The 15,640-nt window shown below is 36.5% G+C and overlaps 1 protein-coding gene across 1 annotated transcript in view; it reads left to right on the top strand.

Moving 5' to 3' along the window:
• NAALADL2 (N-acetylated alpha-linked acidic dipeptidase like 2) overlaps positions 1-15,640 on the top strand; it is a 413,827-nt gene that overhangs the window by 312,647 nt on the left and 85,540 nt on the right. The window contains exons 9-11 of the mRNA XM_077785540.1: positions 5,839-5,931; positions 10,056-10,261; positions 12,386-12,505. Of these exons, the coding sequence (XP_077641666.1) occupies positions 5,839-5,931; positions 10,056-10,261; positions 12,386-12,505 (419 nt within the window). The remainder of the gene's footprint in view (positions 1-5,838; positions 5,932-10,055; positions 10,262-12,385; positions 12,506-15,640) is intronic.

The raw sequence follows: 15,640 nt of genomic DNA, 5'->3' as shown, positions 1-15,640 counted from the left end.
TTATATATAGTTTTCTCACAGTGCTGCTTTTTTCCCTTAGCCTTGCAGTTTTCAACAGACAAAATGTGGCAGAGGGAGTGGGAGGATGGAGGCAAATATCCCACACAGACTGAGTGCTCAGGACCTATAAAGCAAATAGTGGGAATTGTAGTCAGCTGTTAATTTGGTGTTAGATGAAGTCAGTAATTAGATTTGCTTTTTGTTTGGTATGGTACATTATTGTTAATCCTCATTAATCTGAAATTCTGTGCTCCCGTGAACTTTTTCCCAAAGATAGGCAATTAGAAGGAACTTCAGACTGAACTTCTGTAGAGAAACTGTAAACTTTAGAAGCTTCCTTTTTTTTTTTACAAATCTCACTAGGATATTTGCTAGACTATTGTGAAGGTTGTTGTAAAACTAAAGCACTTCTATAAACATAAATGAAGGAAGTCTTGCTGTGTACAGTGAACTGCCTTTGTTGTTGTTAAGTTTCCCACTATTTGGGAGATTGCAGTAATGTACAAATTACCCTTTTTCAATTAAACTCTCGAGTATTTAATGTAAATCTAGCTAATGGCAATTAATTTACAAAGTGTTTTTGACACTAATGACGACCTACTTTGGTTTGAATGGAAATCCTGGAAGCCTGCTATTTAAACACATCAGTGTTATGTGTGTAATTTTTTCCCTTTGGTTTTAAGTGTCAGTTTTATACTCAACCTGATTAATGTCTGAGAAGAGAAAGGTGAGAAAAATCCAGGATTTCAGTAGTGATCAGTCTCCAGGTGTCTGGGGCAACCTCCTGCTCTGTGGCTCATCCTGTTCTTCCATTCTTCTCCACATTTATGTTGCTGGTCACTCTTGGAGGTGAGGGCTGAATGGTCACTTGGTGTGACCTGGTATGGCAGCTCAATTGGTAGGAAGTGTAAATTCAAGTGATCTCATTTAAACATCCCATTTCTTAGCACCTCCTAATGCCTTTTCCTGTGCAGTAGGTGTAATTTTTTTTATATTTTAAAATTATAAAGCCAAGGCACGAGTAGTTTAAATAACTTGAATGATATCAAACACTGTGTGAATAATAGAGCCAAGTGTACAAAGACTCCCAGCATTCTGCTGCAGACAGTAAAATTACTCAGATCAAAATGCTTTTCTAGGTAGAATCTTTTGATCTTTTGTAACCCTTTTTTAGTCTACAAAATACAGTCATTGATCAATAGTGAATCATCACAGTGACTGCAGTGCAGAGCTCTGTTGTAGGCTGCAAACAAATCTACCTCCTCTGACAAAATGGGTGAGTGGAACAGATAACCAGAACTGACTGTTACTGGAAAGGTTTGTAGCACAACTCAATGAATTTTTATGAGACTTTGAACATCTATTTTATCTAGTTCCATGTGTCATATGTTCATTATACTAAGTTTATAGTCAACTCTGATCATGTGAAATTAGAATCATTAATTATACGAAAGGAATAATTGGAAGAGTCTGTTACTTTCCATATTATATGATGCTCATCCAAGATAAATAAAATTCTCTGCCAAGTGCTGCACTACTGCAAATCAAGCCTGTCTTCTTTTCAGTCAGAGGAAGGGCATGGAGTGATAAAGTGAATATCTCCTCCTGTTAAACTACAGCCTTGTGATAATATTATATGTGTTTCTCCTTCATAGTTTGCTACCTGTCAGAGAAAATAAAGACTCCCATATTTAATAAACTGTGGCTGGGACATCTCACACTGTAATATCAATATGCAAACAATACCATAATTTCTGGGTATTGGGACTATGCTAAGCATGAATCCAAGGAAACAAATAAAGATGCCAGCAGATTGTGTGGCAGTACATGTTACTGTATCTACCAAATCTGGAGTCATTGTACATAACAGCAGAAATATAACAAAGTTCTACAGATGTCTCTACTGGCATTTGAATGAAGAACAAGTTAAATAGGGAGCTCTGATCTAATTCAGACATCCTGCATATGAAAACTTACAGGCTTTTATACCAATACTCTCAGATTTTCTTTTCATTATCACTTTAAATTCTGTCCCTTTTTTAAACAGAAGTTCATGAGAAGAATTAAGCATGAACAGTGTGAAGCATTTTTTAATGTATCTTCCCTCTACTCCCAACTGAAGCCTTGAGAATTTTTCTACCAGAATTGTAAATGATCAAGATATATTTTCAGAATTCTGTTCTGCACCAGTGTTTTCCTGTGTGATGCTTTGCTTTTGATTATTATAAAACAGGAAAAGAATTAAAGTAGTGTGAGGTTATGAAATTCAACTCTACCATCTGAAGCATTTTCAACTCTCTTTGATGTTGACTGTGACACATTTATTCTTTATCACATTAGGCCACCCTAGTTTAGAGCCTCCTTAAAGAACTTTATTCTAGGCATGTCTTATTTCAAAAACTCTTCATCTGAAGAATTTTATTTCTGGATTCCTTATTGTAGGTCAAAAAAGATGATTATCAAATACCAAGGAGTTTATTAATTAAGCTCTTCATACTAAGATTAGACTTGGAGACTCAAGATCTATGAATATTTGTTCAAAAAGGAGAATATGTTGTCAGTAGGCAACATAGTTGATTAATCAAATAGAAATCTTTTAATGAAAAATATTTGAGATACCAGATTTAGATGGTGTATTGTTGATACACCATCTAAAAAAAAAAACCACAAGGACACCTGGCTAGGAGTTCTGACGCATTCCTGTACAAATATACATTATTAAGTATATACTATTTTATATTTATTCACTTTTCTATATATACCATGTTGCATGTAGTATTTTTTGTAAGTACTGCCGTAATAATAAATGCATGTGATAATTATATTTCTTCACTTAAAGTTCTGTGTTTGAACTTGAAAAGTGACATAAAATACCTAGTAAATAAGGTTTTGCACTCCAGTTGACTTGATGATCTGTCAAGTGCAGTTTGTGCTGATTACTTCATCTCAGTTAGTGTCTCCTAAGTCATGTGAGCATGGATGTTTGATGATGTTTGAAATCTCTAGTTCATTTGGGATTTCAGACAGGTTCACATTTATTCAGGTGTTGATTTCAACAGGAAACATCTCAAAAACTGCATTACTTGAAGTTATTTAATGTACTTTATTTCAGCGGTCTATTAAAATAGCTGTGGGTTTTATGATCCAGGAATTATTCTGTTGAAATCCTTGAATTCAGTTAATACTTGATTTTTCTATACTTCAGTTAAATTTGCATGTAGATAAGTTTTTTTAACTATTAGTAAAAATCTTGTCAAATGAGTTTTATTTTCAAACCTGAGTTCCTAAAGATGCTTTTTAAAATCCAATACTCAAATGCTCAGAAAACTGTCTGATGATAGGGAATTTAACCAACATGTTTGAAAATGAGACTCGGGCTTATACTCCTCTATGCATGAGCTTGGGATGACATTAAAAGCTAAAAAACAAGAAAGAAACAACAACAAAGAAAAAAAGGAAACAAGCCTAACTCATGTTCTCTCAACATAACTACTGTAAATAGGTTTTTCAGAACCAAAATGTTAAAATTTTCCATCAAATGAGAGGAAAAAATAGGCATTAATTTCCAAAAATAACTATGTAAATGTTAGAGGAGAAGGTAATCATTTGGCATGAGACAATGTAAAAGTTCCAGGTCAGGCAAGAAATAAATTTTAAAAACCCAGTAAAGATGTTTGTGCTCTTTTATCCCTGAAGTAGCTTTTAGCTTACATAAAGACAGTGTATCCTGAATATTGTTAAGGTAAAGTCTCCTCATAGCTTTGCAGAGGAGATATGGCGGAAAAAAAAAAAAAAAAAAAAAAAAAAAAAAAAAAAAAAAAAAAGGAGAAAGTTGTCAAGATTCTGAAAATACAGCGTTAGGACAAGAGGTTTGCTGTCAGAACTGTTTAGAGGGGATTAAATTTTGCTTCTGCTGTATACTCCAAAGAGCAGTTTCAGCCTTTTCATCTGGTGTTCTAAGCCTTTAAGCCCAAGTCACTTCAAGCTGACTACTCTGTTACATGACTATTAACTCGAGTATCTGATTTGAGAGTATGGGTATTGCCAGAAGTTAATTTTCTGTGTCTTTATTGTCAGTTAGAGGCTGGATAGCTGATGTTGATTAAGGAAAAACAGTGAAGTCAGTTGTCTTCAAAAGGATTTATCTTCTTTTTGTCTGAGAAGGGGCCTAAAGGAACAAACATCTAAAGTGTTGTAGGAAAAGGAAAGGAAATCGGTTTTGACTTTAAAATGTCTCTTAAAAAAAAAAAAAAAAAAAGGAGTAAATTAGCTCTAGAATGGTTGTAGGTGAGAAACAGCAGCAAGAAGTAACTTACATAGTTTAAAGTTAAATTTAAGCTGCTTAATCAACATAGATGTTTTGAGCTGTTTTCACTTGTTTTAAAAAGACCCTTTGGGAATCCTTTGGACTATTTTTTAATGATTTTTTTAAAATTCTAAAATAATATCTGTGGATTTATTGAACAAACAGTTCATTTACATGACATTAACAATAATTTAAAAATACAGTAACTTACATCAGAAGAGCAAAGTTAATTACATGACAAATCAAAATATTAACATGCTGGGACTGATTGTTGCAAAGTCATGTGCCAGGGTTTATTTTTAATTAACTGCTTGGTTTGCATGTTTCTTACTGGTTTGTTCAAGCAAAACCAGAATTGTCATAGAGAAGACACACGTGTTGATAACTGAAGAGGTTTTGTCTGAATTAAAAATAGGATAAATATTGTTAATTCATTTTTAAACAAACACTGGCACATAGAGAGCAAAATGACCTGTGGAGGATTTTAATTGTGGTCTGTGGCAGCTGGGATACTCCATGGGAGGAATTCTGTCCCAGGGATGCTTCAAGCACAAGGGTGGAGCATTCAGGGATGGAGGACAATCCCCCTGGGGTTGGCCACTGCTGATTGCCACACTGCTGCTGCTTTTGGAGTTCAAGCAGTTGAAGACATTTTCGTTTCTCTTGGATAGAAGTTATGACCTTTCAGATGAGCTGGATGTTCACACAGTCTGGTTTCATGCCAGTGAAACATTTGGAAGGTGTCAGCAGCTCCCCGTGCTTGGTTGGTTGGTTTCCACTGTCCCAAACTGCAGGAATTTGTGTGGTTACTGTGTCCCACCTTCTTTTAACTCAGATATTTGCTCTACTCTGGCTTTATTCTATGCTACAGTCTCAAATGGCAGTACTGGCAAGTTCCTTACATTTTAGCAGCTTTTCAAATAATTCTGCCTTTGTATTTACACCATTTCCTCAACTGATGCCAGCTAAGCCAAAAGCCCTGGCTCTGTTGGCCAGGGTTCACAAGAGCATCACCAAAGGCTGTGCTGGCAAAGCTGTGGGGAGGTCTGACTGCTCCCATCTGATTTAGCACAGGGGCTTTTCTCCAGAAGAAAATGTAATATCAACCAGACATAATTTTGTGAATGTTATTGATAGATTGACCTAGGTGAAGGATTAGGTGAGAAAAACCTATGAAGTTTAAGGAAAGTTTTGTTATCACAGAGTTATGTAAATCCTACTCATGAATTTTCTTTTTCTGTTGTATTCTGGCAGCATATTTTTGTGTGAATTCAATGATCTTTTAACTGAAGGAGTAGAGATCTCTTTTGAGATACCATCTTTGAGTCATGCTGCTAAGATAGGTCCAAGAAAATAATGTCCTATTTTGTGTTTAATCTGTGGTTCCTGTTCATGTTGGGTTTTTTTTAACATCATTTTAAATTCTTTTTTTTTTTAATGTATGTGGAATTTATGTCTTCAGCCCATATGTTTCTTGGCTGGGTAAATAAGTTCAACATTTTCTTTTTTTTTTTTTTTTCATCTTCTAACAGGCAAAAAAACAATCAGCCTGAACATTCAGTCTGTCACAACTTACAGGACAATTTCTAATGTCATTGGATATCTAAAAGGAGCTGTGTTTCCTGGTAAGTATCCCTTTGTCATTTGTATTGATTTTTTTTTTCATAGTAGGTGGGAGTCATAGCTGGGATAAGGATCCTATTTTGCCAGATAATTCACTAATAGAGAGGAAAGAAAAAGACTTTTTTGCACTCATTTTCTGATTCAAGACGAGACAGAATATGTGAGGTTAAACAGAGAATGATCTGAAGGGGATATTGTAGTTACAAAAAGCATATTTTTACACAAGCAGCAGGTGTTGCACATGGACCACAGGGAGTATCAGTAGTTTGTACCAAGTAACTGTTTAATGGTTTTAATTTTAATATGGTTTTAACACTTGCTGCAGCCTTATTGTGTGTGTCAATAATGCCCTAAGCTAGTTTTATGCAATTTTATGAATAATAATTACTGTTCTCTATGTCTGATGATTGAACAATAGAACTCTAAACGCAACTGGGACATAAACACAACCTCCCTCTGTCCTTTGATTCTGTGCATAAATAATGGTATCATCACGATATAAGATAATTTGCAGATTATTTTGTTAGTTAGTGAATTTACTTAAAAGGTGAAGGGTTTCTACCACATGAATGAATGCTGTTGCTGGTTGCTTTTATAGTGTAAACAATTCCTAGTGTGCAGATCATCATCAAAACATCATCATGCTTGCTTTAATATTCTTTTATAAGGTTGTGAAGAAAGGATGGAAATTTATTTACAGTCCCTTAGGAGGTGGGCCAGTCATTTCATATTTTAAGTAATAGAATGAAGGAGGTGGAAAAAATTTTATTCCTGTAGGTGAAATAACGACTCAGTTCTGTGCATGCAGAACTGTGTACTTCTCACCAGACTTTTGGTTTGTTTAAAGCAACAGAGGAAACAATTAGCACAGTGAATTTAATTTCTATGAAGGATTTAATTTCCTTCATGAATTTGAAGTTACCAGTCTGCTATTATTAATGTTTTGCAAATAGCTGTCATGGAGTTGGAAAGGCAGAAACTGCCATGTTTAGACATTCTGTCTTCCGAATTGTGCAACAGAGGCAAGAAAAAGAGCAAGAAGTGCTTCAGTTGCTGTTTAACAAGTCTTCTATCTCCTCTCTACCTGAACCTTTCATCTTATTATTGCATTTTTAATCAGAATCTACTTTTTGGAGGTTTGCCAATATTTGCTGAACTTTAGGTATCTAAGGATATATAAATAACTGAAGTCAGTAGCAGTACCCAGTTTGTCCCATGGATGTCTGGATAAACAAGATCCATAACAACTGTCTTCTACTATAGGCACAAGTGAAATGTCTACTGCACTGTAATATTTTGTAGACAATCAATATTAAACCTTTTTTTCTTTCTCTGCTCTACTTGGTTGACACTACAGTCGTTCCTCCTCAACTGTTTTGAATCTTGATATTTTCATGGCATTGATTCTTTGTCATTTTGATGGGGTTTTGCTCATTTCATACGCATGAAATATTCACCTTTATGTTCACAGAAGTGCAGAAAGAAGGCAAAAATTATCTTTAGTGCTTAATGAAAGCCTGCAGAGCATCACCATGGGTGGAATTTATTTCTTTTTTGTTAAAGACCACCAAACACGCACACACAGACAAGCACATCTCTGTAATGCTAACCTTAGCTGGCATTTGATCTGAGGAGTAAGAACAAGCATCTGAAGTGTAACCAAGATGTTGAAATCATTAGGTGTAGATGAAATGTGATACTTGGTAGCATTTTAAAACCCAAAAAACGTAACATTGATTTTAAAGCTCTATTAGACATGGTTGAAGATGGGATGTATAACAAGAAAAGACAGGATAAAGAGACTTTTTAATGATGGATCCCTGTTGTCCAGCCCATCACTAACTTGAACACTCTCCTGTCTTATCACCTTCAAGGGTATCTGATGGATATTTTTTTTCTCTATTTCCAGCCCTTTCTCTTTTTTTCATTTTTGCCATGTGATTCTGAGAAAGGACAGCTGCTGCCTCTGCAAGCGTGACCATCCTTTCTCCTCTGCTTTTCCTGTAGTCATTTGCTTTAGGGTACTGCCTCTATTTGAGGGAGAGATGTGCAAAGATGAAGAATTTCAAAGGAGGCACCAGCTGTTATGTTTTGCCACTGCTCATTCAGCTGGCATCTCCAGCAATAAGTCGATGCCTCCTTCTCAATCAAAATATCCTGCATTATTTTAATAAGGTGTCTCTCCTCTCACATGGTCTGTTCACAGGCTAAACAGAAATTATTATACATTGATCCTGCCTGATCCCCCTGTGTTAGTGGCACTTCCATTAATGACCTAGAGGCATGTAAGGGCATTCATTTTGGTTCCTAATTCCTGTCATTTAATGAGTTGAAAATCCTACATTTTTTTCATTGTCAGTTCAACCTATAATTAAGCATATCATGGTGCAATACACAAGTTGCAAAATTATATGATTTAGATTTCATCTTGTTACATTAAATTATTATGTAAATCTAGGTTGACACTTTGCATATCTGTCTTTAGAAAGAAATTCTCATTTCCATACCTACACACCCCCAAAGTTGATTGAAAAGATTGTATTACAGGTACATTAAAAAAAAAAAAATCATCTCTTTGTAAAGCATTTTGGATTCCTTATTAAACAACATGTTCAAATATTTTGTTGAACAAGGCTGGTGAAACTCCAGTTTGATAGAGAATGCTTTTATAATCAAAGTGTTCCATTAACATTGTTCCTAGGCAGCAGCCACTGCAAGATATACTGGGTAGGTATTTAATTTTATAAGCAAATAAAAAGTGAGGGCAATGTGCAGCAATCTGTTGCTCCATTGTGATCAACTGACAGCAAGTGAATGATTTCACTTGGTGAAAGAAAGAAAAAGAAAATTTTTCCACGTTTTGGAGCCCAGATGACACTCAGGGGTTGCTGTGGGTGTGGCATCACTGTTCCTCACTGTTGAAAACTGTTTTTCTATTGTCTGTTGGTATCCTGAAATAGGGAAAGAACACCTTTAAAAGTCTAGATCTGGGCCAGAAGGAGACTTTACAAAATATCAGAGCAAAACCAGCAAACAATCCTTCAAAGAGGGTTGTGAATTCATCTCACACAGAAGGTCTAATAGTTTAATAGCTCATTCAGAATAACTCTGCTTGGACTTCTTCACAGGCCTCAGTCACACCAGTTAGTCATGCAATTTCATAACACATCATCAGTTCTGAAGGGTTTTTTTTCCCTTGTGGGTGGTATTATGGTTATATATAATGCCTGGAGAGATGAAGATTTAATTTTATTTCTCTGGGGAAAAAAAGTGTGTTTTTTGGTTTTTTTTCCCATGAGTAATTGTAAGCATATTCTTTATTTCAGGTTGAAACTTCTTGCTTTTCTTTCTATAAAAGGCTTTCTTCCAGCATTAACACAGCTGTTAGGTGTGACTTTCCAAATCTGTATCATTCATTATCTCTATCCCTCTGTCATGTCTCCTCTCCAAACCTGCAGTCCAGGTATTTTCATGTCTCCTTCCACATAAGGCTAAGTCCTGATCATCTCTAATCTGCTTGCCAGCTGCTCCACTACTCTTTCTGCCATGTCTTTTTTGAGATAGGGTGGTGAGCACTGAACACAGTCTTCCAGGTGAGGGAGTACAAATATTTGTGTATTTTCTTTGTTTCCCACTGCACTGCCACACATTTGTTTTCTTTTCTTTTTTTTTTTTTTTTTGGTTGTTGTTGTTTCTTTTTTTTGGGGGGTGCTGATGTGTTTTGATGATCATTTCCTGCTTATTATTTTGTGGGTTTTTCTCATAACACTCTACTGTGAGCATGATTGTTTGTATGATCTAGTCCTGACTGTAAAATGGTCTATATCAGATCTACAAGGAGAGCAATAAGCAAACAAGGAAGGCAAGGGTATGGGGATTAATTTAGAAAACTGTAAACATGTATTTATTTACTAGTTAATTTTTAAGTAGTACTCACAGTTTTGTGTATAATTGTATGATTTTCTTGCATGTCATCATATACTTTTTTGTTGACAGCTTTGTGTTGCATTAAGGACATTGCACACTAATAGAGTTCATTTTTAGGGTTGTTCAGAATTCTTTTAATCTGAATATTCAGGGAAAAAAAGTTTGGTTTTTGGGATTTTTTTTTAATTCCTCCTTTCAGACAGATACGTCATCATTGGCAGCCACCACAGCAGTTTGAAGGGTTATGGTGGGCAAGGCTGGGCCAGCAGCACTGCTGTGATCACAGCCCTGCTCCAAGCCCTGGTGCCAGAGCTGAGGAGGGGCTGGAGGCCTGACAGGACCCTGCTCTTCTGCTCGTGGGGAGGAACAGCCCTGGGGAACGTCGGCTCCTACGAGTGGGCTGAGGTAAAACTGCTCTGGGAGGGTTCCTGCTGCTGAAAGCTTGGATGTGGGAACCCAGCACATCCCTCTGCCTGCCCTGGCTGCCTCCAGACCCTGGCAGGGGGCTCAGAGACCTTGGCAAGAAGTCAAAAACACCTGTGGCTTTGATTTTAGCCCGTGGAAAAAACTGCCAACTTTGTATCAGGGATTACAAGCCACGAGGGTTTGAGTAGTGTGGTAGTTGAATTAACACAGGGTGGAAAAGTAGAATTTTGGGACTTTTTAGAATGGGGTTCAAGGGGACATGAGGGAGGGATTTGGGTGTGTCCTGGCCTTCTTCTTCTTGCCCTCCATGTCTTGGTGTGATGGTGACCCTTTTCTATTGGTTTACAGTAGAGACACACTGTCCAATATAAATGATAGATATTGGCACATTATTGTAAACATGGTACACATAGCTTTTGGTATAAAATGTAAACGCTGCCCAGGAGAGCAGACAGAATGCCATGGCTGACCTGCCAGACAGAGCTCAGCAGGTCAGAGAAAGAATGTTCTAGATAAGGGAAAATAACCTTGAGAAGTCAACCCTACACATTTCAGACTCCTATGGCTGCATGGGCTGGGAAATGAGGACTTTTACAATCCTGGGGTCATCTCGACACCCAGACCCCGAAACTTGGAAACAATATGAAATTGCCACATGGGAATTGTGGCTCATTTAACTGCTCTCTGAGATTGCCTGTGTTCATTCATGCACTGCACAGCAAATCCAGGGAAAACATCCATTGAGGCCATTCCTGGGATAATGAGGGGCCAGGATGTTGCCATGGCTGTGGAGGTTGCATATGCAGCACCTTTGGGAGCTGCTTTCCCTCCCTGGTTCAGCACAGCTTTGTAAAAGGGCATTGCCAGGGTTTGACGGGGGGAGGAAAACCTCAAAAAATGATGTAGGCACAGAAAGAGCTTAAGAGAGCTTTTTCATTTTCTTGGGGGTTTAATATTTAATAATTTTTCATCGATAAGGCTTAGTTTGAGGTGAAGTGAATCAAGAGAGAAAGAAGAGAGCCATGCTATAGTTTGCATGAATTAAATTAACCTTGCAGTGTCTCCATGGCTAGTGCTGATTCACTTCTCACAGATTTGTGCTGAGGAATTGGACACAATCCCAAACAGACGATTCTTTGGGCTCTTACTTTCAGCAGAATGGGAATCAGCTGGTTGAAAGAAAGTACCTCAAAAAGTATTGATGATCATACATGGCTAAAGTAGACTTCAGGTCATAAAATAAAGGAGTTGCTACTCCTCTAGGCAGAGAATTTCATGGCTGCTTTTCCAACTCTAATGGTTCAATGAATTAAAACAGTGGATAAAATAAAGAGTTAATTGCTTTTTACCGTGCATAAGAAGCAGCCAACCCTCATTGAAATTTCATACTTCCAACATGATTATTCTTCAGAAACAAGAGGGGGTGAAAAAATCAAATTGAAAAGATCCAGGCTGGAAGCAAAATTTGTTTAGTTCCACTTCAAGTCAGCTTTGCATCAGATGTAATTGCGTTACACCCCTTCTGTTCAATATAAAGAGCCACTTCATGCAAAGAGGAACTCATTACTGAGAAGGCAAAGGGGATCCTTTCAAAACAGAGATAATAATTGAAACGGTTTGTACATGCTATTTTTATAGTCTAAAAAATAATAAAATGAAAACACTGGGAAAGTTATGCAATTCAAATCTGAATTGGGCCTCTTAATATTTGAGTCTGTTTAACTTTTGATAATGATTGCTTTTGAAGTTTGTCTTCTGTAAGGCATAAGTTTAAAAGGCCATCATGTTGTTTCACAGTGTGTAATGTTTTCATTTTTGGCCTTACAAGTGTACTAATTTTTAATTCCTCCCAGACCTGTTTGCATTTTCTTTAGATGATGTGTGAAATAGAATTATAAGTTCTGCTATGTAGAGAAATAGCACTGAGATATCCTTTGAAGTTCACAAGAGCATATTGTGAGAAGCAGTAGTTAACTAATACTTGGGGAATCACAGAGGATGGAAATGTAGGGTGCAGTTTTCCCCTAGAAGCAACCAAAAGAACAAGACCAGGCATAATTCTAATGATGCAGAATAGTAACTATCTTTCTGCTTGTGTTGTAGGATCTCAGGAGTGTTCTTCAGAGAAATGCTGTGGCTTACATCAGCCTCCATAATCCAGTCACAGGCAACTCAACTTTGCGGCCCGTGGCATCCCCTTCTCTTCAGCAGCTGGCAGCAGAGGTTAGGAATAGTATTTGGTTTCACTTGTGGTTTATGAGGTTACATGGTTAGCATGCTTAAGATCAGTTGACATTACACAGCAAGCAGTGGTTATATTGTTGAAGAATTTTAACCCCACAAACACACATGAACTGTTTTTTGCTTTTTTACAGTGAGCAGGTTAAAATTTCAAAAAACAATACATTAAGAGGTTGGAAGGGATAACTTGTTTCATCTGTTAGTTAGACAAAGTCTGACAATACTTGCATGCCCTACAGCTTTTTTTACCTTTTGGCAGCTTTAAAGTAACATATTTGTTGTTCTTCAGTACAGAGCACATTTTTCTCATCCTAATCAAGCCTTTCCAGACTGTTTCTCAATTTGCATTTAAACCTGTATATTTACCAGATGTAACATGACACAGAGGGAGAGTGTTACTCCTACCATAATAAATACTGTCTGAAGTGAGTATGTCAGGTTCAGTGCTCAGCCATGCCTGTGCAGCTCATCTGGACCCAGAATATTCCACGGGTGCTCTGGTATAAGGGCACGTAGGCCTTCAACTAATGACCCCACTGCTGTTCCTGAGCTTTCTGAATTTATCAATATTTTACATGAATGGAGAATAGTGTAAAGCACATTCTAAATTCAACCACTTTGAATTGGTATGCATAAAATGGAGTTCGATTTCACTTTAATAAATTATGCTTTTTAGAAGTTTTTTTCTGTATGTTTGCCAAATGAATACTTATTCGGATGTTTCTTTGACTTGCTTCTGAAGTATTTGGTTAAAAACACTCCTCAGAGCTGCATCTTGGATTAAATGCAGTTTAAGACTGATCTGGCTTGGCAATTATTCAACTAAGTTAATAAAATAATATCAGTAAATTGCTTCTTAACAATGTCTTAACCATTTCTCCTGTTCAGTGTTTAAGTGGTAGTTTCCTCATGGAAAGAATCTGATTTATGCTCTGTAAGTATTATGAAAAATGTGATGCAACATAGTGTCAGAGAAAAAAGCTTCCATTTGTGGAAAATAATTTATAATGTTGTATATGTGAATCTGCAGGTATTATGGATATGTCAGCTCAAATTTTGCTATCAGTTTTAGCTATTGTACTTTCAAGAAATACTAGCCTGAAAAGTTGCTAGCCTTGTGCTCACCTGGTGGTGTTGGCAGTTCTACCTCCATTAAAACAAGTATTTGCCATTTAAGGGAGTAAGTTTATTATTATCCTTGAGCTATTTGGTTTTTCTCATTTTATTTATTTGACTCTACAACACAATCTATGGCAGTGATCTGAAAACTAAATTGTCTGGAGCTTTGCAGCAGTCTCTTTATTATCTGTTTATCACTTTAAGACTCAATTCTTTCATCCTAATAAATGCCATATTAGTATGAGTGTTACGTTCACGCCCTCTGTTTTGAAAAGGAAGCAAACTTCTGCTTTATTTCTGTGATGTTAAATAATATTTTGTAATTCTTGTAATAGCAGTTGTGTTCTGTTCAGCAGTATGGAAGGAGCCCCTCTTAGCAGCGTTTCCTGGCACCTGTTAATTAATAAAACGTGACTAGAATGTCTAATTTTTAAATTTTTTTTAGTCCCAGTAAACACCTTCCATCTCACTTCTGGTTCTTTAATTTTGAGAGTGCATCCCTTCTGCATGTTTATCCTAAAGGCCCATTTAAAAAGTAAAGGATAAAATTCCTGTGAGCATTTTAACTGTATGGCTTTCCTTCCTGTCAGATATTGTTATTTGTAATTAAAATAACTGTCATGCAGTTTGTGACATTAAAAAGATTTATAGGAATTATTGCTTCCAAATGCTGGCTAGATTTCTGAATTCATACCAAATTACTGACAGTGATGGAGCAGCCCAGCACAGATCCTCATTTGTTCCCATGGGTGCTCGCAGTTTACCATGTGTCCAGAAGATTTTCTCTGGAAGACTGATCTGCTTATAAAGAATATTGATGTTACTGCCAGTACTTGCCAGGAAGACAATGTAATTACAGATTACTTGTAAGTTATGACACTGCAAATGGGGTGAGATGTGACATTTTGGAGCTTATCTCATCTTGAAGAAATTGTGAATCTGTTCACATGAGATTCTTGCTACCAGGTGCAAGTTGCAAAGAAGAGCTTAAAAATTCCAACAAAAAAAGGAACATTTTAATTTGTGTGAGCTCTGAATATAGGTTAGAACAGAAAAGGTAAAACAGGAATCTAGAATTAATGATATCAGTCCATTTTAAAATGAAAAGATAGATTAGCCTGTCTTGTTTAGTTAGACAAAAGTTTTCCATAATTTGTGAATACATGGAAGTTCTTGAACTGTGCCTTTGGATTCAATGGTAGAACTCATAAATCCATTTTTAGCCTCAACAAAAGAAACTGTCATGCATTATTTTTCCTTCTACTGCTAAACAGTGTTGAAACATTGTTTGGAGGTAAGGGACACTAAAATCTTACAATTTTTGGGGTTTTGTTCAGTGCCCACTGTAGTGCTAAAGTTGTGTGTGAAAGAGAGGGAGAATGTATTCCTAGGGAAAATTCATTTATGTTAGAAAAGCCTACAGATTGTAAGTGTTAGGATTGTAGGGATAAAAATGAAAAGCTGTAGTTTGTCCTGTGAAAGAGAACTCAAGTAATAATCACACTAAGTGCAGAGCACTCTGTGCATGCTGCAAGGAGCATAATTTAAATAGAATTGTGGGGAAATAGCAAACTAAGATGGGCCAATGCACACAGCAATGTTTGCTTTCTGTCTTGTTTTTGTTTTTTTCCTAAAATAAAATTCTGGGCAGTTGCTAATCACAGCAGCTCCACAATATCTTTTTTCCCTTAATTTCTGGGAAAATTAGGAAAGAAGTTTTAGCTGAAATGTTGTTTGTATGGATATTCTAAACTCAACAATGAAAAGAAGAATCAGGAAACTTAATAATTTGTCTGCTGTGTGAGGTCTGGCAATCAGAGAATAGAATAAGTGCTTGGCTAATTAACAGAGACCATGTTTCTTAAGGAATGTTTTGTATAAAGGGATTATATCTTCATATTAGTTGCAGGTTTCAAAAGGGAGCTACGTAAGCAGCAAATAATAATTTTATATGCCTGTCTGTGGGATTCTGGTTGAAACACCAAATTACACAAAGAA

Source organism: Lonchura striata, chromosome 10, assembly GCF_046129695.1.
Source record: "Lonchura striata isolate bLonStr1 chromosome 10, bLonStr1.mat, whole genome shotgun sequence".
Lineage (NCBI taxonomy): Eukaryota > Metazoa > Chordata > Aves > Passeriformes > Estrildidae > Lonchura > Lonchura striata.
Note: the sequence above shows the minus strand (reverse complement) of the source record. Positions and strands in the feature narration are given on the sequence as shown.